Source organism: Vidua chalybeata, chromosome 5 (genome assembly GCF_026979565.1).
Source record: "Vidua chalybeata isolate OUT-0048 chromosome 5, bVidCha1 merged haplotype, whole genome shotgun sequence".
Lineage (NCBI taxonomy): Eukaryota > Metazoa > Chordata > Aves > Passeriformes > Viduidae > Vidua > Vidua chalybeata.
Window position 1 is genome coordinate 64,993,606 of NC_071534.1, and position 16,683 is coordinate 65,010,288.

The 16,683-nt window shown below is 39.5% G+C and overlaps 1 protein-coding gene across 1 annotated transcript in view; it reads right to left on the minus strand.

Annotated features, from left to right (window-relative positions):
- Positions 1-3,761: 3,761 nt before the first annotated feature.
- Positions 3,762-16,683, minus strand: part of ELAPOR2 (endosome-lysosome associated apoptosis and autophagy regulator family member 2) — a 93,873-nt gene continuing 80,951 nt past the window's right edge. Inside the window, exons 16-21 of the mRNA XM_053944062.1 lie at positions 14,720-14,816; positions 13,431-13,532; positions 11,068-11,194; positions 10,149-10,327; positions 9,306-9,471; positions 3,762-6,691 (exon numbers count right to left, since the gene is read on the minus strand). Of these exons, the coding sequence (XP_053800037.1) occupies positions 6,632-6,691; positions 9,306-9,471; positions 10,149-10,327; positions 11,068-11,194; positions 13,431-13,532; positions 14,720-14,816 (731 nt within the window). The 3' untranslated portion in view covers positions 3,762-6,631. The remainder of the gene's footprint in view (positions 6,692-9,305; positions 9,472-10,148; positions 10,328-11,067; positions 11,195-13,430; positions 13,533-14,719; positions 14,817-16,683) is intronic.

The window sequence follows — 16,683 nt, forward strand, 5'->3', positions numbered from 1 at the left end:
TGTGGGATGTACATGTTCTCTGGAGCCCAATTCTCCTGCACTTGCAGATGTTTCCACACCTTTCTGGAAAGCTGCAAGTCCATTAGGGCTGAACTGGCAAAGGAAGTAGCTGTTATTTGGAATGCAAAAATTAAAGATGCAGGTTCTTAAAATTCCTACTTATGTAGGATGCTTGTGTATTTTCTAAACATCCACGTGTCCACCAGCAAAGACCACTTGATGTCAACACTTCTATGACAGAGGCAGCCATTTAAGCCTCTGCATCATGGAGCTGTCCAGAACAGGAATCCCTGAGACTTCCCCCAGAAGTGGGCATAGATCAGCCCACCCTACCTGCAGAGCTCTGCACTCAGCTTCTTCCTCTCCACAACCTGATGTTTCAGGCTTGTTTCTCACCTTGATTCAGGGCCCAGGGTCAAGTTTTGACAGGCTGGGAATCTTCCTTTCCAATCAAGACCTCTTAAAGCACCACAGGTTGGGCAGCTACATTCATTTAACTTTGGTGTGCTCTTTTGTGGATTAAGAGGCTGGTCACATGTGACAAAAGGTCAGAATATCTGATCATAATTCTGACATCTCGTCTCTATGGAGCTTTTAAAATGCCTAGGCCAATGAGAGTTTCTTCTGAATTTTTATGGAAATCCACAATCAGGGTCAAATGCACCTCATCTAACACTCATTGTTTACAAGGACTAAGTAAATACCTACATCTGAGATTGTCAGCCCCTCTCCCTTTGTACTCAGTGGAAGGAATTAGGCATAATTCCCCTGGCTTCTCTCAGGCAGACACTTCAGGCAGGGATGAAACTCTCCAAATAAAGGCGAGCACAGCTTGCACAGAGTTTGCACTAAAAATTAAGGCATTGTGTGAGATGAATTCCAGCCCCATAATCGAAATTGACATTTCTGAAGTTAATTTGTAGTAGGTGAGGATCTCACTGTACTGGAGTTTTCATTCATTTTGATAGCACTATTGAGAAAATGACCCAGTGTGTGTGTCTGAACACCTGCTATGAATACTTAGTTGGCTTGAAAGCCACTTGCATGTGGGGTTTTCATACAAAAAAAAAAAAAAAAACAACAATCAAAACATGCAGAGCTCTGGACTTCCATCCCCACCGAATACTCCTGACATTCTTGTACTTTATTTGGCTTTGTCTTGAAAGCCTTTCACTACTTTCCATTGGATGTCCATGGATGCAGATTGCTGGGTATTGCCTGATGAAGTAATCCAGTTTCAAAACACAGCAGGACAGAAAAGGAAAATGACAAAGCAGAGGCTTTCCACACCATCGGGGTGTGAAAACCTTTTAAGAAAGGGAATTTTAGGGTTTTTTTCTTTGCTGTTGTCTCACATCACTATTTTATTTTCTCTATTTATAACATTTATAGTTTCTGTACCCATTTATGTAAACCTTGAATTTAGAGTACAAACCTTTTCCAGTATCTTTATTTTCCCATCTTATTTAAAGATTTGAGCAATTCACCTCAAAGCAGAAGGGGTCCTATCATAGTCCCTCCCAAGTACCCTGGCTGTGAGCCTTGAGAGTAATCACACTGCTCTGAGCCCTGCACACTCGAGAGTAAAATGCTGAAATCCAAGGAAATGCTGTGAATGAGAGCAAGGCTTAACCCAGAATTGTACAATGCCTAACTGGAGGCTGAAGAAAACTTTAGTTCTTTACTCAGAAGTCATAAGTTCCAAGTACCTCAGCTCTTGGATAAAAATCAGTCACAGAAAGGTTTGTGAAAAACTGATGACTTTTTATTTATTACCAGAATAGAAAAATAAGGTTCAAAAAGTTTATTGCAGGCCAATCTGAAATAAACAAGGTTTGTGGGTTTTTTCTCTTTGTTCATGGGTTTGGGTGTGGTTTTTGGTGGTTTGGTTTTTCTAGAAGAGTTGTTTGGTTTTTAAATCTTCAATGAATTTTGAAAGCAAGGCCAACGTCTACTGTGGAAAACCAAAATATTTTATTTTTTCTTCACTTGATTGTTTTTCCTTAATTAATTGAACACAGATGGTTTCATTCATAGCCAAACCAATTTAAAAATGAATTGTCTTTTCAAACTGAAAAATCAAAAGCTATTTAAAATATATTATGTTCCCCCAGAATGGAACAAATTCTGGAAATCAGAAAAAATATGTCCAAAATACCCTGACCACACCCAGAAATTTCAGCTCTGTTTAAGGCGATTTCCACTGCAATCTTTCACCCAATTAGTACAATTGGAGTAAGGGAGATCAAAGTAAACCCTTAACTCATCACCACATGCAGTCTGATGTCCATGGTGCCATTGCCTACTCATCGATGCCTGCAGTCTGCAAGACAAAGGGCAGAAGCTGTTTGTCCAGAGCCACCTCAAAGCTTCCCAGCAACACAAGCACAGGCAAAACTGAGCTTTCTTACTGCAAGAAGAAAAGGCCAGGACCAGGCTGGGCTGGTTCTGCAAGAGGAAAAGGATGGGGTAGCAAATACACATCACAAAACCCTGCTGTGGCTTTTAGGTGCTGTTACAGCATCAGCCTCACAGTACATGGAACTTAGAGAATTCTTCCTGACAAGCTCTTGCTCTACAGACCCAGAGGAACAACCAAAACACGACGGCAGCCCATAATCACCTCTATTCTTGTGTCTCCCTTGTTCCTGCTGCATGAATTCAGTGTGGGCACCACTAGACAGGTGACTGGAGATGTCGCTGTACACTGTGACACACACTGCACGTTCTAGGATGAGCTGATTTCCTTTTATTTCTATTCCTCTCCCCTTACATCTCACCAAAGCAGCACACTTCAGAAGTCTTCAACAAGAAATAAAAACAAGGGAATTCAGTGAATGTAGCACACAAGGGGAAAGACTAAGAGAGACCACCACCAAAGATAAGCAAAACTTCATAAGAGTTCTCTTGAGGTTATCACTGAGAAGAGAAGGCTCTGGGGACACCTCATTGCAGCCTTCCAGTACCTAAGGGGGGCTTATAAAAAAGTTACTTTTTACATGGGCAGATAATAACAGGAGAGTGAATGGTTTTAAACCAAAACAAGGGATATTTAGATTACATGCTAGGAGAAAACATTCAGGGTCGTGAGGGTCTGGAATGTGCTTCCCAGAGAAGTTGTCAAATATTATCTAGAATAGCTATTTAAGTCCTCCACGCTTCATGATATGGACCAACCAGCAGCATTCCTTGCTGAGGAGGAAATCCTCACTGGTGTGTCAGCATGAATTGTAGCTGCTTCTACACTTACATTGAAGCATCTGTGTTGGTCACTGCTGGAGAAGAGTCAACAACCACTGGCTCCTAAATGTTGACATCTGCTGCTATCTGATTATAATTAAGTACTTTGATTTTACAGGTACTACTGGCTCTAGAAGGACAAAACCTGCAAACTTTCCCCTCTACTATCAAAGAATCCCAGAACCTATTTCTCAAAAACAAATAGTAAAATCCTTTCTTTGAACAAAGATTATAGACCATTGAAGCTACTCAGTAATTTCCCTCTGTGGTTCTAAGACATAGTTTTCCCCAAACCTTAATCAATTATATTCTGTATTACAAACACCAACTAACACAATCAGAGCCAAGCCAGAACATATTCTTTGTGCATTTTCCCCCTAGCAAGCACTGTCAAAGCTGAGACAATGACATTCTGCTAATTTGCCAATAATTTATACAGACACCACTAAAATGTGCTTAATCCTCAAAGAGATTCAGTTGCTTGACTCCAGATTTCAAAGAAAAGCATGCAAATGCAGCAATAAAATGTATTCCATTTAATCAAGTGAACACATAACAGACTGATTCACATTGTTTTATGGCATCAAATAACAGTTTTCTGATGTGATTCCATGTGGAAGAAAAGGGGGAGGTTGCTGTAAGTATATTTTGGCAGAGCAGTAGAAGAGGTCACACATAGCTGACTTTTTAGTGAACTGTTAAAGGCTTCCAAAATTTGTCTCTTATGGGAAAATGGAAACGTCCCCTCTCTACTACATCTTTAACAGAAAGAAATGAATAGCAGAAATCAGCTCAAATATTTCAGTTTACACTTGCTTAATTTTTGGAAAATGCAGTTTTCTTATTTTAAGGTAAGTAAATTCTACAGTATTGGTTTGTGTCCCACTATGTTAGCACTGCACCAGATACACCATTAGACTGCCTGGGAGAATTTTCAACAGCATAATGATAAACCATTTGGAAGCAGAGCTGAGAAGAGTCATACAGCAAAGTCTGTCACAGCTGTCAAAAAATTCCATTCCATTTTATTTGGAAAATATAATGGAAAGAGAAGGGAACCCAATGAAACCTGTGCAGTATTAAGTCAAATTAAATATAGTTCATAAAAATTAAGGCATTTCTGCATTACAGGGATATGAGTCCAGTAATAAAGAAAGAAATGGTGTTCTGGAGAATGAACTGTAATTATGGCTGAAAAAACATATGGAGAGAGAAGGGGAAAAATTAAAGGAGTTGTAGACAAATACAACTTGATGGCAGTGAAAAGCTCTACTCATTACTGAAGACCAGCAATGTTCAGGAAAGGCTGCAGTGCCACCAAACATCTCAAGTCCAAAATTTCAAATATATTTTTACTTTATTTTATGAATGTCCATCAGATATATATCTTTGATGCTACAACACACTAGCTGAATAAAAATCAACAACATAAAACCCCTCATCATAAAAGATTCAAGAAGTGAAATCCCAAAGCCATAACCATTTACTCCATGAGCATATCATCTTTGACAACCATATATAAATGACATCATGACAACAAATACAGTGTACAATAATAAGTGTGCAATGGTACAAAATATACAAAAAGGAATGTGTATTTAATATACATTCAACATTACCCCATAAAAATCTTTGTTGGGAAAGTGAAGTGCCTTTTCAAGACCAACAGAAAATGTACACCACTTCAGTTAAGATGCCTGAAGGATCTCCCATCAAAAGAGTAAAGTGTGTGTTCTTTGACTGAAACTATAAAACAACGGAGCTGAATTTTCCCTAATGAAAAAAAAAATCTAAACTTCATAAAATTTTTGTTCACATCTAGAGTATAATAAAATATTTAGAGTGCAGAAAATTCAGTTTAATTTAAATTTTACTTAAAAGTGGGCCCTCTTTTATTGATAGACCTAGCTCAGTCATATAAAATCAAAAATCTATATTCCTTATAGTAAAAAGACTATTTCTGCCCATGTCTCTGTTCTGGTTTTGATGCATTCCACAATTCACATAAATTTGCTGTAATGGAAATATGAGTCAGACCAGAGGTCAATACAAGAATCATTACTCATTTTCTCTGGCTCTATACAAGTCTTACATAATTTTACTCGAATATTTTTTTGCCTAAGTTTCAGATTCCTTTGAGTTCGACCTCAGAGGGAATTTCAGGAAATTATTACTGTGGATATTATGAAGATCACATGCTTATAATGTGGCTGATTTTATGGAAAAGTCCACCTAGCCTCCAGTTTCCAAGGCACCACTTTGTGCCTTTCCTCCAGAGCTACTACTTGCACTGACACAGGATGCAATTAGATGCTGTGCAAGTACATAACCCATGCTCAGCTCTGCTGGACATCCATCCATCCATCCATCCATCCATCCATCCATCCATCCATCCATCCATCCATCCATCCATCCCTCCCTCCATCCCTCCATCCATTATTTCTAACAAGCCTCCCAAATGACAGAGCTGATCCCTGATTCCCAAAAGTAGAGATTTTTGCTGTACCTCCAGAGTTCAGGTTTTGCTGGTTCCCAGCCCTGGGAAAAGGGACATTTACACAGCTCAAGGGAGAACACTGAATCTGCCAAAGACCTCTCCTGAAAGGACAAGCTTCCACAGAGAGGGACAAGTGCAACTTGCACTGTAGGTACCACTTTACTTCTCTATAAAGAGTTTGAATCTGCTACTGCCTACAAACTCATGGGCCCAGACCTATAATTCACACAACAGCTGTTACTAAGTTTAAATTTAATAGCACTAGGTTTTACTCCAACCCTGATGGCCATGACTTAGGCACCAGAATGAGTTCAATTTGCAGGTGCAACACAATTCCTCTTGCATTAGAGGTCAACACTGACCATCCACACCTTCAAAGCATTAAAATCAAAAGTATTTTCCAAAGTTCAAAACTCACCCAAGGCTCATTCTGAGTACCATTCATAATTTTGATTTCAAGAAATACTCACAGTTATACCAGTAAACAACAACACACAACCTTTGCAGGAGGTTGCAGGCCTCTCTGAAAATAATTTCTTAGGAATATGCACAGGAGTGAGAAGGAAACAAAAAGTACCTATAAATCATATGGCATGCCTGAGTGTTGCCCAGGTGAATGCAAAAAATTCATGTTATTTGCAGTGTGTATATCTCTTCCTGAGTTGAATTTCATTCCCATTATGGAATCCAAGAATCTGCTTTCTTGTTTTGGCAAGGTACTCAATCACTTGGTAAGGCAATCCAATTTTCTGGTTTGCTTCCTGTCTTCTTTCCTCCTAAAAGGCCAAGCATTTCTCACCAAGATCACCACTATAATGTGTGCCAGAATATGTTTAAAATATAGTCCTGTAAAAATAGAAATTAGGTTTGTTCCTTGAAGGCAGCATTAATTCTTCATATATTCTGGGATCTTGAAGATTTCAGCTGAACAGATTCAAAATTATCTTCCTTTTCCTGCAATGGAAAGAGAAGTTCCCATCAACTGGATTGCCTCAAAATCTCTCCAGCAGTCAGCACAATCACTTCTCTCTCAATACCCTTTGCCAAAAACTTAACTTTATTTTTTACTATGGTATTTAAGTGCACAGTTTGACCCTTTAATATTTAATAACATTACTAATTCTGTAAAAATTTGCAAAACAAATAAAATTATGCTGTAGCTATTGTTCATGGTACTTATTTTAGATGGTACAGGGAAAGTCTGCATTTCATATTCAGAGAATAGGACAGGTAGCCTGAGCTGGGGAATTGCAAGGTAATCATCTCTATGGTTATTGTCAGTTATAAATGTGTTTCCTGCAATATATAAAATGCTTGAAGCATAGCACGTGAGTGTGTACACCACTGCCTTGCTCCTGGATTCCAATCTCAATACCTCCTCTGGGAGACCCACAAGACAAAACATCAGTTTCCATCTTAAAAATCAGGGCTAGAGAGTTGAGTTTTCTCTCTGTTTTCATTTGCTGGGTGACAGCCTTGGCCATTTGGCCAGCAGGCATCAGGGTGAGCAAGAAATGTGGACATACACACACAAATAGTCTGCAAACTGTCTTGAACTACCTTCATAATCTGATTTTTAAAGCCATCTCGCACAGATCAGGACAGCCTGGTGCAGACAAGAGAAAGAAGGGGAGAAATTGTCCTATGCTAATCTAGTGAAAAATATATGTTCTGAAGATTGTGCTATTGCCGTGCTGGGGACAACAGACACAACTAGAACAGCCCCCAGTCTGAAACAGGTTTGTAACTATTTGGTTTATATCTTCTCATTAAAAATAAGTCATCCCTTTCTATATTACAAGCCTAGCCCTCAATCCCTTGGGTACTCAAACCCACCAATACCTTTATGACATGTTGACAGAGATGCCATAGCCTGAAGCTTGAACATATAGTTAGGGTACTGCAGATTTTCTTTCTCTCTCATTTTACGTTTCTCCTTTTTCTCCCCTGTTTTCCTCCATATATTTTTCTGTATTTGACATGCATATGTAGCAGGACATGAATTTCTTCATCTTTTGCATAAATGACAAGCAATGCCTATAACATTTGTTTTCGATAAATATCTATTAAATCTAAGTTATCTGCAGGTGTGCAGGACACAGAGCTGAATAAGCTAATGAGTTATTGGAAGTCAAATTTACCAGCTATTGTTATCTAGCAGTAAAAAAAAGGAACAAGCTTAGAAATATCTGACAATCTTATTGAAAAAGGAGAGAACACTCAGGAGGCCTGCTACAGTGGATAAAAGAACATTTGAAAAAACTACAGGTAGGCATTCAAGTTGTCTGAATACTGAAGTACTAAAGCTTAATTCTATTTTTGCAATATCACCAGAAAATTTTATGTGATTTGATTTTATTTACATCTTCAATATTCTCAATATTGAATTAAGAATTAATATTGAATTTCTGCCCCTTTCCACAAGGAACAATATTGATTTTGCAGGACAAATAGTCAGGCTGGGGTCAAGGGAAAATTCTGCACATTATCTGTGCAATGGTAACTTCTCCTAGGAGGGATAGCTGAGGAGCAGGTAGCGTGGCAAGAGGACACCAGTCAAATAAAAAAAGTAAAAGAATGAAGAGAAGAGAATAATAAGGGAAAAGAAAGGCAGTACACAAGTCTTAATTATATTTCACTCAATCACAGAAAGGAAAAAAAAAGAGATACAGGGAAAAGATCTCAAAATTCAACATTCTGAGATATTATATGACAATAAAGTAGAGTACAATGTTTCAAAATTAATTTTTATTATGAGCTTTTAGAAGACTTTCTAAGAAACTGACTTCAACAAAGCTGTTTGAAAGGGAAAATGTCATTTGCCTTTATCCTGATCATAACAGATGCCCCCTTGAATCCCTTAAAGACAACACTACCCTTTCCATAGCACAGATTTCAGGGCATTTAGAACAAAGACCAAAGAGCTTTTGGGATCTACCATGTTGGCCCTCTGTGGCTCCTCTCAGAAATGTTCAAAGGACACCAAAGACTTTGGTACTGTCAGTTCAGACATGCAACAATCCACATCACATCTACTGTAGAAAAAAATGCTTTTTTGGTGCTGCTTCCCACTGAAATGGAGGAGGCTGCTGTGTTGGGCAACAGGATGAAGCTGATGCCTCCTCTTTAACTGAATCCTACTCAAAATTATGGTTCTCAAGTCAGCCATGAAGCCAGCCCAGGTGAGCTACAAGCAGCTGGCTGGTGCCTGTGTTGCCAGTGTTAATTTTCTATATTTCTAATAGCTGTGTTTGCCTCAGCAATGGATGTGCCTGGGAGGATTCCAGCCAAAAAAGGTTCTCTCTGCCATTAACTGGATTTTCTGGTGCCATCCATGCAACAGAAAATGTTACTGACATCTCTCTGTGGAGGAAAGAGCATTTACCCAAAACCCTATCAAATTTCTTAATTTTATCCAGACTGTGGATTTCAGCAGATCACTATGGACTGGATGAGATGTGTGTGGGAGGCTGCACTGCTGTGAAATTAGCATCAAAGACTCATCACATCCAGTAATAAATAAAGGTAATAATTATTTTTAGTATTAATATTGGTAATTACTACTCACCTTTGTTGCCAAGGATTTAAGCTTCCCCAGCAGTGACTGCTTATTTGAATATACAATTTCTTCTTCATTATCTTCTCCTTCCATTATAGCACAGCTGTCAGCAGCTGGCAGTTCACACTCTTTTGAGTTCGTTGTCATCACTAATTTGGAATATTTATACTCCAGCCTGAAGATATAAAGCCACACAGGAACAGATTTTTTCTCAAATGTCCCATACCCAGGGGTTTTGTAATTTAGATTGTCTGCAGTCCTCCCACATAGTTACTTCTGAGGTAGTGGAAATTAGATACATTTCAATCATTAAAAATATGTAACCAAAATAGTAGTAACAATACACTGAGCTCTTGGTCTCCAATTAGTCCTCTATCCTTATAAAAGGACCATGTTTTCCCAGAAGACCAAGGGGAGGACAAGAGGGCTTCCTGCAGGAGGGCTTCCTGAAGAAGTGCTGGTTGGGGCAACAACCAAAATAGAACTAAGCAATATGGCCAAGAACCTAATTTTTTACCAAGCTGAAAGTGACTAATTAGACTAAAGATTCCCTTTTGGTCTTCAGAACTTGAAAAGGCCATGTTGCTTCAGAAACTAAAGTCAAGTTCAAACTCTCAAAAGACAGTTCCTATTGAGAAATTATGCCATTGCAAATTACTGTGGATGTTCTATACTTTCCTCACCAGAATTTTTTATCACCATCGTTGACAGAAGAAACATCAACTTGGTGTATGAATGGATTGATCCTACAAGGCACTGCTCATCAAGAGTGTCATGAAGTCAGATGCAGGAAAAGTCACTCCATCAAGCTTTTAGCTCACTTTTCTATAGAACACAATTTGCAGTACTTACTTCTGGTTCTTCTTCCAAAAGTAGCAAGTCAAGGCTATGAGCAGAACAGCTGTGAAAGCACCAACACCAGCTCCAACTTTAAGCCAAAAATCCACTGTTTCACAAGGGCTGGTCCTTTTTTCTGGCAAGGGAACTCCTTTAATGCAATGCTTTGGCTCATTCCATACATATAAGGTTTCCTTTCAAACAGAAAACATCAAAAAGTGGGCTGCTTGTAGGAAAAGAAAGAACTGTTTAGACTTACAGAAAACAAGCTGTTCTGAGGTAGAAAGGTAAATGAAAGCAAACCAAAACACATCCTTCAGATTTTCAGACTTTAGGTTTTCAGTTATATTGTCTAATCAGTCCTCCCCTTGCTTGTGCCAGCAGGTTCAGGCACTGCAAAGGATTTCCTCCCCTGTACAGGTCTCCATGTGACACAATATGGGCTGGACAGCTTTGGGAATAAGTTGTGCCTGCACAGGAGCTGTTGATCAACAGGAGAGTTTGAACCTGTGGAAGGACTTCCTAATATTTGACTAGAGAATGCAGCAGCAAAAACATTGCAAGCAAGTAGGATGAATTTATGAACTGACATTTGGAAACCTTCCCCAGCCTGCCCCTGATGTTTATGGTACGAAACAACTTAAGTCTTTTGGGCAGTCCATCCTTCAGAAATAAGTGTCCTGCATGTCTGAATGCACTGAGAGCTCACATCCTTGCTCACACAGCTGGTCAGCACAAACCAGCTCTCTTCCAGGAACCACCCTGCCACTGACACAAACATTCCTGAGTGTCAACACAGCTCCTCCCCAGCCAGCTCAGAGCCTGGGCTGAGATCTTCCAACCCACTTACATATCAATTTGCACACCAAATCTTAACAAGAGTCCAAGTTACACATAAATGAGCCCAGCTGACTTTAAGATATGGGTCCTGTACCTGAAATCCTTTTTTGCAGGCTCCCTCAATCTCATGGTAGTCTTGCTCCGTGCAGAGAGGACAAGCTTCTGCACTTTCCCATAGGAAGTAGAAAGTGCACCCATCACAGGTGCCCGCAGGACAGGAGCTACGAGGAGAGCAGAGCTCAGTTATCAGTTATGAAAGAAACACTCTGGGGTGTGCATCCTCCTCCACGTTCTGCTGCTGAAGATTGGGAAATATGAGAAATGGGTAAACATTCATCAAGTTAGCAGATGGGAGAATCTGGGGGAAGAATTTTTCCTGGTCTGTAAAATGCTTTCTCAAGTGAAAACAGGAGTTGAGCTGTCAAAGATCTAAAGGGAGAGGGAGAGGGAGAGGGAGAGGGAGAGGGAGAGGGAGAGGGAGAGGGAGAGGGAGAGGGAGAGGGAGAGGGAGAGGAGTCACTACACCAGCCCAGGCTAGCCCAGCATACTCCTCCATCACTGTTCTCCTGCACAGGGTGGCTGTTCCACATGAATGCTGCTATCTGGTTCCTGCCATTGTTCTAATGATGTCTGGGTGATTTAGTTCATATGGAATGGACTTGTCCTGTCAGGGTTAATTACTAGAAGGATGTTCACCAGTTAATGAAGAGATAACAGCTTCTCTTACTCCAAGAAAAATGAATGGCCTATTTTGTATTCAGCCTATAGAAGAAAGTTGTACTGGCAGTGGCAGGACAGTCATGTAGATTTTGTTACTGACAATCACATCAGGTCTAACAGGAGCAATGGCCAAAGGCCATGCAAGAAGTTTGGTCATGTAAATATGAAATATATTCATGCAGAAAAAATTGATTTAAAGTTGTGTTGTTCTATATCATCTGGAAACCTGATATCCTGATCTGAAAAAAAAAAACCATCCCTAAAAGCCCATTCTGGCTTATCCAGATTTGAATACCTGACAACAGGTACATTCCTCTGTGAATTATGGAGCATTTTTCCAACCTACATGGCAAGAGCACTGACAGACCTTTCCCTTCAACTACTTTCATCTTATACTGCAGATTCATGTGATACTAAACACCATGCCTGGAGGATCAAGGAGTTACATTATTTGACATATTTCTGATACCTCACCATGTGAAAACAGATGACTGCTGAGCTAATCAAAGGGGGACAGGAAAGGAGAAGTCTACATGAACAGAGATAAGGTACACGTGTCAGCTGTGTGCCATTTCTGCCCATGCTCACACTTTCAAAAGCAAGGCAGGTTGTTCCTCCCTCACTACTGCTGCTCTATCACAGTTCACATCATGTTTATCCTGTGGCACTGGAAGAACAACTGAAGAATTTTCATGCAGAAGCTGATAGTGGCTTACTGCCCAGCATAATTTGTGTTAGGACAGGTCCCTCAGAAACTGGGGAAAGCATCTCCAAAGGTTTTCAAATATCAATCATTTCATCCATCACCTGTGAAGGAGACTCTACTTTGCTTTCAGGCAATCACAGTTTGTGTGTCACAAGAGGGACAGGGATCAAAGAATCCCACACGTCTCACACTGTTCTGTTTTGGGAAGAGGACTCAGCTTTTGGGAAGGAGGATGAGTGAGAGCTATCAGCAGAGTTGTAGTAACATCCAGACAGACTAGAAAGGGCCTTGATATCCAAAGAGAAGGGTTATCAGAGTTGAACGAAGCTTCTGAAAAATCACAGTGTGCTGCTAAAGAGTAATAGAATTTAGTATTTTACTGTTTTTTTCTCTGCAGTTTTTCAATCATGCTTATGACTTAAGTTATGTTTATGCAGGCATAAACAGGATTTTGGAAGAAAGAAGCTTTTTAAAGTCCCTCAAATCAGACTGAAGGGGAAAAAAACTCAGGCAAATTAAACACAACTGGTACAAGGCAGCCAGGATACAGCAATGAAACACATAAATAAATATATCCCAAACATAAAATAGACAATCAGAGCTCACATAAGCATTGCAATAGCAGATTTCAAAGTTCCTAGAATAGGTTAGCCTTTTCCAAAAAACCAATTTTCACTAGCCACTGCTGTAGACCAAAGAAGAAAAAGTACCTCTCAAAGCCCCAACTAGGCAGTTTAATCAGAAGGCCGAAGATTAAAATAAGGAACTGAAATAAAGGAGAAGTGAAGACAAGTAAACATCACTGCATTTTCTTTTGCATTTAAGCTCAGAACAACCTGCCACACAGCCTAAACACAGATCAGTTGGTCTGCTGGAAGCTGATGGACACCTAGGAAAAACAAGTGACTGATGAGGGAGAGAGCACTCCTCATTGCTATTATATCATAATATAAAATTACTAATGAGTTTTGTAAAGATTACCTGAGGAGCAAAGGCTTTTTGGTACTAGTAGGACACAAAGACTGAAATACCTGGGCACAGAAAGCTCTCCTTGGTCTGGTTTGTTGGGGTTGCATCTCATTGTTACAACAGTTGCACGGCCATTTTCACAGGAGGTTGTCACTGTTGAAGACCTAATGTCAAACAAGAGGAGAAAAGCAACATATTTCCACTACATTAAATGGATATTACTGTTTCATATAAACACTCATGCAGCTGCAGTACTAACAAAATACCCTTTACCACAATGCTTTTGACTTTGCCAGGTGAAAAAACAACAAAAACAAAACAAAACAAAACAAAACAAAACAAAACAAAAAAAAAAAAAAAAAAAAAAAAAAAAAAAAAAAAGAGCAACAGAATCAGGGTAGGCCTCACCAATTCATTCATTTAAATCTCAAAGTGCTCTGAGATGCTACTTAGGGAACTGCTCTGGTTTTCTAGCTAGTTTGGAATCTGCTGCATCAAGGAGTGAACTTTCCCACAAAACAGAATAGAATGATTGAAAAGGACAACCACAGGTGATGTGGTTGGTGTGTTACTCTGCTGGAGAGGTGCTGAAGGCTCACTCCCAGCCTAGCAACCTGAAAACCAAACTGTCCTGAAATAGCACAGGGCAAAGGGAATTAAAAAAATCTTTCTCCAGCATGATAGATGTTGTAAGCCAAGTTCATGATATGCTCAAAGCAGGGTCACTGGTGTGGGGCTCAGAACGCAGAATGAGACACATAATTTAAGTATTCACATAAGCATAAAGTGCTGATATCCAAAATCCTCTATTCAGTCAAGTCCCAGCCTAGAAACACAGCTGACATGAAGACCAGCATGTAGACATCTGAACTGAGTTGATCTTTGAGCTACTTCCTACCCAAACTGAGGCATTCTTTTTATGGAGAAGAGTGAAGAATGGGAAAAGCATACCAGTAACTGTGCATGTTGAAACAATTACTTTTAATCTTGATTAGTCCTTTTTTGTAGCATCAAAGTAAACACAAATGAAAGTGAAAGAAAATATGCAACCAGAGGTGGACATTTCAAAGTCATATATGAGAAAATATGGAAGGTAACAGGATATTGAAAGTGGCATCTGGATGAATCAAAGCTCTACAAACACTTCCTATGGATCAAGCCTAATTTAGATTTAAGTAAAGAGTGTTTGCTGATTTCATTAGATGATCTTCAACCTGTCAATCAATATCAGGTAGATACTGATTAAAGTGGCAAAGATTAAAGGTGGGTTATAGATCCCCCCTCACAGTTTTACTTTCCTCTAAACAAATTAAGACATCTGACATAGCAATAAGCAGCATTTTTTACCTACTTGTAAAAGAAATGCACATCCAGTGTTTTGCTTGGAGAGGGAGGAAACATATCTGCCTTGATGCTGATATTTTCCAGCACTGTTTCAACAGTAGCTCCTAAAATGTGAGAAATTTTTAAAAAAGAAGCAAATATTAATGGATCTTTGAGGGGTCTATGTGTAATATTTTCTCAGTCTGAAAGGTGTGGATCTTACTTAATAGCATTTAATGGCATTGTTGTACATTACACACACCTTTTTCTAACTGAACTTTGCAGATATATATGTTCCTCATACAGTCTGATTTCCTCATGTAGACATAGCAAAATTTTAAAAATTAATAAAACAACCATGTAAATATTTATTACTCTCTTATATTAATTTAATGCAATCACTGGATATTAAAGAAACATAAAATAATTTAGGCTGGCAAAAGATAACTGAAGGTATCTGATGGAACCACTCAGAGCATATGCCTTGAGTGTATAACCCTCACACATCAAAACCATGTAATGACCTGAGCAATTTGCAGTACTTTGAGAGAAGAAATAACAAGACTCAGAAGGACTATGGAATCATAGGCAAGCCTTGATGGCACATTTTGGAACAAATGACAGGCTGGTGTATGAACGACATGGATTTTGGGCAAAAGCTGAAAAGGAGGAAAATGCAAGTAATAAAAGTTCTTAGAGATCCTTCCAACCCCATGGACCAAAGAATACAGAAAATATTGGTGCTCCACTGCAACATTTCAGAAGAGGGAGTTGTACAAAGGGGGCTGCATCCTTCAAGAGAGTTAAAAGTTGACAGAACAAGAAGTGGTAGTGGTCAGAAACTGGTGAAAAGACTGAAGAAAAGAAGTTTTCCACTTGCTCTTGAAACAGTTCACAGAATCACAGACTCATACAATGGTCTGGGTTGGAAGCAACCTTAAAGATCATCTTGTTCCAAACCCCCTGCCATGGGCAGGGACTCCTTTCACTAGACCAGGTTGCTCAAAACCCTGTCCAACCTGTTCTTGAACACTTCCAGGGATGGGGCAGCCACAGCTTTTCTGGGCAACCTGTGCCAGTGTCTCAGCACCTTCACAGGGAAGAATTTCTTCCTAATATCTAATTTAAACCTGCCTTCTTTAAGTTTGAAGGCATTCCCCCTCGTCCTGTCACTACATGCCCGTGTAAAAAATCCCTCTCCAGCTCTCTTGCAGCCCCTTTAGGTACTGGAAGATGATCTAAAATCTCCTTGAAGCCTTCTCTTCTCCAGGCTGAACAATCCCAGTTCTCTCAGCCTGTCACCCAGGAGGAGTGATCAGCCCTCTGACCATGTTTTGGCCTCCTCTGGACTCACTTCAAGCAGGTCCACATCCTTGCTATGTTAGGAAAGGCAGACTTCAACCATTTTAAAATCTAGCAACTGAGATTTAAAAAGGCACCAGAAGAGCTTGGCATCTTTTTTTTTGTATTAGGAAAAAGTCAGGACTATCTCTTTGTTTTTCAAGACAATGACTGCCCTCATTCCTCTAGTGGCAGGAGACAATATTGGCATTTACTGGCATGAATGTTTGTGAATTAGAAACCCATACCTAAGAGTGACCTTTAATAGAGCTTTTGATGACAGTGAATTGTCAAAAGATTCATGGAGAGGGGAAATGGTGACCCGAATTACAATGTGTCTCTCACAATGAGGCAAAATAATGGTAATGGAAAATGGGTTTCAGTTCATGGACAGATGCACAATGACAGAAAGTCAACAAGAATTTATGGAGCACCTCTTTTGTTGAACAAATCTGATCTCATTCCTTGAGTGCTGATGAACTTGGTTGCTAAAGAAAGTTATGTAAATTTATCAAGTATTTCACTAATTACATGAGGTTCTAATTAAAAAGTTAGCAGTGTACTATCAATTAAGCGCACACTCTGCATTAAAAACTATTTAGCTAAGTCATTATAAAATTATCTGGCCATGGGAAATTGTCATCAAACGTG